Source organism: Streptopelia decaocto, assembly GCF_964273445.1.
Source record: "Streptopelia decaocto genome assembly, chromosome: 4".
Classification (NCBI taxonomy): domain Eukaryota; kingdom Metazoa; phylum Chordata; class Aves; order Columbiformes; family Columbidae; genus Streptopelia; species Streptopelia decaocto.
Genome location: NC_138658.1, coordinates 47,053,026 through 47,059,438, shown reverse-complemented (window position 1 = coordinate 47,059,438; position 6,413 = coordinate 47,053,026). Strand labels below are relative to the sequence as shown.

Below are 6,413 nucleotides of genomic sequence, written 5' to 3'. Positions count from 1 at the left end.
CACTGGGAGCATTAGCACCTGAAACATAAGACCACCTCTGGTACAGTATATAATACATATTGCTGCCCTCTCCTGGAGTACCTTTTCTTGCCTTTCCTGCAGTCCTCCTGGAGCAACCTTTCCCACAGAGGTGGCAATCATCTGACAGCAAGCTACAGCAGGTTTAGATCTAAATCATGTAGGGTCTGTCATTAACCATTAGTATTCTTCCAGAGAGCAGAGGCTTTCCTGTTACATAACTGACAGTTCTGAATTAAGTCAAATTAGTGCCATCTACCTGTTACATAGCTGTAGCTAGCATAAAGACATACCTTATCTTTGTCCTGACAGTGTTCACACAAAAACCGATGCTGAGATTATTCCCTAAATGAGGAGTCAAGATAAGAAAGTAGTCTCCTTACGCTCTGCTGTACTCAGGGGAGAAACAACCTTCACTCGCACAACCTTTTCACACAGCAAGACCAGAAACTTCTTACTCTGACACTGTTTCCCCTTAAATATATTGATAGAGAATATAATGAAGATATCTTATACATTAGTGAGAATCCTACATGAAAATTTTAAGTAATACAGAGAATAGTTATTTGTGTGTTAGTAAAGATAGTAGGAATCATTTGGCAAAAAAATCAAACATTATTTGAATCAAGATTTCAAGAACCAATACTACTTTTTCTTTCAAAGTAACTGCAAAACACTCTTTACAATTGTTGCAGGTTTGAATCACTACAATGCCAAGAGACTCAAGTTAAAAATGACAGTAAACCCGATAAAATGAAATAATTTTTAATTCCCCTATTAAATGTGCATTTGAATTCAATACAGATCTGTAAGGCACTCTCACAGGTAAAAAAAAAAAATAAAATTACACATTCTTTCCAAAGTAAGGATAGTCACAATGCAATGGTATGTGCATAAAATGTAACCTTATTTGTAACTGATAAACAATGAGGTACAAATGTTCAGGTTTACCATGTATTGCAATATAATGTCATTTCTGTATTGTGACACTATTAAGAGTAAATATTAGCACTGTAAATGATTTATCATTGGGGTTAGTTCCCTGTACTCTCTTCATATCCCAGTAAAAAATAAACTCTTTAATAAATAAATATATAAAATAAATATATGCTATCTGGAGATGTATAAATAGGTCCATCCTGAAGAAAAGTTCCAGCTCTGACTATGATGCATCAGCATCTAAGGTCCAGCACTAAAGTGGAGCCACAAAAACTTCATATGCAGTTCACAGGCTTAATCGCTACTTAACAGTCTATGTCTTTCTAATTCTTCCAGCTGTTGTCTCATCCACACGACGTAGGTAGTTCTTTGTTAATTTATGGACCACAGGTAATCCAGACAAAATTGCCAAGAGTTTGTTATTTTTCAAAAAGTCACACTCCACCTTCCCTCTAGTTACCAGCTACCACCAGTTCAGCAGGTTTGAAGGAGGCCAGCCCACTCTCAGCTTTACGGCTTTGTCTCCTAAATCCAAAGGTTAGAAAACAGAGGCTTGCCCATCACAAAGTAGCTTCTTCCCATCCAGCACCCTAGAGCTCTGCAGGTTCCTCACACTGGTATTGCCATGAAAGCAGGGGCAAGATCAAACAGCTCCAGTATAGGTTTTTTCCGAAGTTGCCTCCTTCCTCAGCTGTAGCCTAACACATCTTTGTACAGTTCTGGAACTCTCTCAGGATCCACAGGCCGGGGCAAGAAATGTGTGAATTTCTGGTGTCTTTTGGACCTTGCCCCATCTCTGGGAGTACCATCTTTGTTAAGTGCTACAAAGTATCGCCGCCCTGAATCTCCATGTTTGTACACATTGGATGAGTAAGTGTTGTACCAGTTTTCCTCAAACTGTTCCCTGAAGATGCATTCGGAAGTTAGTTTCTCCTACAGAAAGAAACAGTGAAGAAAAATAAGTCAAGCTGTTGCTAGATATCTGAACATACATAAAAAAAGATAAACAAAATGTTTTAGGATTTGTGCTGCTTTACTGTTCCTTTAGCTGTTAATAAGCCCAACCCAAAAAGAGCATGTGGAATATGTAGACCTGGCACTAAGTTTGGAAACCTGCTTCATCCTTTTGAAAAAATGGACCTGATAGATACAATTTTGGATTTAAACACGAGTTATGTAACTCTCTAAGGCAGCGTTACTCATTTATGATTTAAACAAAATACACACGACCTACAGGAACTGGATTATCTAGAGTTCTATTCTGGGGTATCCACCATTCAAGAAATGAGACTGGACACGGGTGCAAAGTAAGAGACCAGGATGGTACTTCCATGTGTTCTTTGTGGTATGCATCACTTGTCACATTTTATCAAAGATTAAATTTTATAGTCATGCTGAAGTTGTTCAACAGATACAAATCAACTGTAAGGAGTAACAAGCTAATTTTCATTCTTAAATGCAAATATTCCAGTGTCAGGATCTACACATGCTGCCAGTACTCTTTCACCATTCAGATTTTTCAAACAACAGAGGTAACTAACTGTAACATGTAGTATTGTCCCGTTTGTTCCAGCATTTGAAAGAATCATTTTATGTTAAAAAGCTGGCACCTGGAAATACCACCACATTAGACTATACATAAAGCAAGACAGAGTTGTTTATTTGTTCCATAACTAACTTTTTAACTTTTTCCAGCTGCTTAGCTAGCTACTTGAGGGGTTTGCATTGTGCTAAGAAGTGAATCAAACCCTCAACACATATGAGCTGACATGAAAGTGTTACTTACCGAGCCATAGAGTTCCCCCTTCTCATTCATTCCAAGGTAAAGGCCACTGTCCACACCTCTAATACTGACCAGTCCCACTGCCACACTGATGAATTCAAGGATACCTGAACATATATCCAAAGAAAGAAAAAAAAGAAGAGAGATTGATTTAACTCAACTTGTAACAAAAATAAATAAAAACATCCAAAATTGAGTTGAAAGCAAGTGGAAAATGCACATATTACAAAAACTGTGGCCTACTTTTTTCCTGGAGTTTCAAATATTGCATGGAAATGCATACAACATTCACAGGAAAGCAATCTCAGAAGCCTCATCTAGGAGAAAGAATCCTAGAAACCTTTTTTTTTTTATATACATTGAATATGAGAGGATTTTATTGAGTGCTGAGGCTAAAGCCTTCAGTACTATGCAGTTGCAATTTATAACGAGTATACACTATTTGCTAAACTGCCTATTCAAACATCGAAAGATAGGTTTGAATTACCTGAAAATATACTTTGCTTTCTCTATAGCATTATCTTAAAAAAACACATCCATTATTAGATCATTTGAATGGAAATCAAAGTACAGATGGGAATTTTATGTAACAGAATCTACCCACAGGGAAAAAAAATAATTTGCCAGACATCTTATCTAGCAAATAGGCCCACACCTCTTGACACAACTTGCTGTTTCCAGTGCAGGCTTTTTTGTGCATGAAATATGCTGCTCTATTTGCTAATGTTTGGATTATAGCATTATTTATATTACATTTGCCCCAAAATGTAATATATATTAATAATATAAGGTATTTGGGAGATGAGGCACTATTTGAAGCCTGAATTTGGCAAGGGTATGCCAACATATTTAACCAATTGATAAGAACGGATTACAGTACATATAAAACATGAAAGAAAGGGAACGTGTGAACTGCCTTTTTGGAAGTTATCAATGTAAACAAAGCCTCAAAAATAAGTTGTTCTAGAATCGTACATAAGAATTTGCTGTGCGGCAGCCCTGACATTAAAAAGAAATCTGAATGTAAGGTAAGTGGCTTTCAATAGTGCATTTGATTTTGATTACAACCTTTTGTTTATTTGCTGTATTTATGATTACTCTTTTTCAATCAGGACCATTTTTTACTCTCAGACAGATGGACTGTCTGTACTATACAATAATTTTAAATGTTTTTAATTTTAATTGAGCTTTGGCAGGTTTCTTATTTATGTTACCAAGCAGTAAAGAAAATAAATCCTTTACAAAGAGTAAGCATTAAAAAGTCTATTGCATGTAAATCATCCTGGTTTTCCAGTTCCTAAAGCACAAAGTCCCATAAAAAGAGGTGGAGGTATTTTGTCTTTCTGGTATCATTTTCAAAGCCACCCTTTTTCAAAATGATAATAAGCAGGTGACTCAACCCACAAAGCAACCACATCAGACAAACTTGCCGAGAATAGTGGTAGAATAAAGGAAGAACATTTCTTAAAAGCCCAGTAAATGTTTGATCTGGGGCTAACTTTTTTTTTCTTTTAAAGCAAAGATTTATTTCATGTTTACATGCTGTAGGAAATCTTCTTTCTGAGAACTGTCTGTTTAACTACTGCTTTTTTACTGCTGAAAACATCCATGTGTTATAAAAGCAACTAAGAGCCATTCCAGCAGATTGTTTTGACTATGGGGAGGATGATAGGAAACTCTTTAATCACCTTTTTATGACTGCTAAATCAATACACACAAAATCTCACATGTAGCTGCCAATGGCAGGTTTGTTCAGATGTCCAGTTCCTACAACTACTATTTAGGATTTACTTTTATATCACAGGAAACATTTACATTTTGGGGTTGTCTTCACCTCCTTTTGGTTTATTGACAGAGAAAGTACTTGGGAAGTGTTTTAAGTATTTGAGCAAAGCGGCATTTTAGGCCACTCTGCTCCAGCTTTCTGTCCTGCAAAACAAAGCAGCCTAATGCACCTAAGCGTCAGCACGTCTGAGTCCATGATCTATATTACTCTACAAAGACTCAAGAAGCTCCCATACATATACTGAAAAGAAAAAGCATCGGCCTGACTTTTGATCTTTCCCACTAAACCTGCAGGCATATGCACACACTTATAGACATCCAGCATAGGCTGAGCAAGGCATATGTGTGCATGTCTCTGGGCTTGCATGGGACGTGCAGCCTCCCTTCACCACCCCGCTCTGACGCCCCCGAGCAGCCCCCACGGTTCAGTGCTGAAGGGGAAGCTCATACACCTGCCCCAGCACGACGGGCACCGCACCTCCCGCCTGAGAGCACGGCGACTCGCGCCCCGGCACACACACATGCGCTCAGGTGCACACAGACACGTACACGCACACACACACACGCACACACCTGTGGATGCGCACACACGCACAGGCAGCACGCGCACACGCCCGCGGGCAGCGCGCCTACCGAAGAGGCTGTGGTCCTGGCGGGTGCCGCGGACGCTGCCGTCGGGCAGGATCTGCAGGTGGAAGCCGGTGCGGCAGTACAGCTGCCGCCGCCGCAGGATGCCCTGCAAGTGCGCCAGGTCCGCCGCTGCTGCCGCCGCCGCCGCTCCGCCGCCGCGGGCCGCCCGCTCCGCCGGGGCCCGGCGGTCTCCGAGCAGCGCCGGGCGCTCCCCGGCGGGCGGCAGCAGGAAATGGGCGCCCACCGGCTGCCCCAGGCCGTCCAGGCCGCCCAGGAAAGCCCCCACCTCGGCCAGCGGAGCCATGGGGGCGCGGGGCGAGCGGGCTAGGGCGCGGCGGCAGAGAGCAGCTGCCGGCCTGTCCCGGCGGGCATGTGGGGGTGCGCGGCGGAGCCGCAAGCATGGGGAGCCGGCAGAGCCGAGCCGTGCTGAGCCGAGCTGCGCTGGTGTAAGCCAGGCGGCGGGGTGGTGTTTATACGCCCCGCATGTGTACATATATATATACGGCGGTCCCCCTGACATATGCTAATGAAGCCCTCCGCGGGGAGGCTGCGTTTGAAATTGTAAACCGGCTCCCCCTCTCCTCGCACCTTCCTCTGATCTGGGAGGACGGCGGGGAGGGAGCTCCTGGCGCGCCTCCCGCGCCCCGCCGCGCGCCGCCACGCACCCACGGGCGCGGACACGCGTGGCAGGGACAGGCGGGGAGTGGGGGGACGGCCCCGCACGGAGCGGGCAGCGGGCAGCGCGAGCCGGGCCCGGCGGGAGGTGGCGGAGCGTTACGTGGACAGGTGCAAGGAGAAGCGGGAGGCAAGAAGGAGAAGGCGTTACCTGAGGGTTAGACCTGCCCAGACACACATGAAAGAAAGAGAAAAAAAAAAAAAAAGAAAGAAAGAAAAAAAACCCAAACCACAAAGATCTGACAGTTCTACTCCGTTTCTAAAACGCTAATAAAATGTACATGCATTATCCTTTCCTTTTATCACTTCAGCTACAGGGAGGGGAATTTCTAAAGAAATTGGCATCGTCAGGGAGGTGTTTTCCCTTCTGCAAATTCTCCCTCACATTTAATTTATCATTAACGTGACATGAAACGGATCTATAGAGTTTGGATATTGACACAACGTCTTGAAAACATAAATGGGCAGACCTCTGGTTTGGGATACTTTCAAAACCTACAGAGACGAAGAAAGAGAAATGGCTCATCTAATCCATCTTCTTTGGGGGTTTGCATTGGGCCTGTAAACAGAGTCTGTGAGCATC

General features: G+C 43.0%; 1 protein-coding gene across 1 annotated transcript; it reads right to left on the bottom strand.

The window, feature by feature from the left end:
* Nucleotides 1–1,644: 1,644 nt before the first annotated feature.
* Nucleotides 1,645–5,459, bottom strand: FGF20 (fibroblast growth factor 20; the record flags this gene model as incomplete). The annotated part of the gene is made up of 3 exons (XM_082051393.1): nucleotides 1,645–1,890; nucleotides 2,744–2,847; nucleotides 5,159–5,459. 3 exons carry the CDS (start codon nucleotides 5,457–5,459, stop codon nucleotides 1,645–1,647), a joined length of 651 nt encoding a protein of 216 aa, XP_081907519.1.
* Between the last annotated feature and the right edge of the window lie 954 nt (nucleotides 5,460–6,413).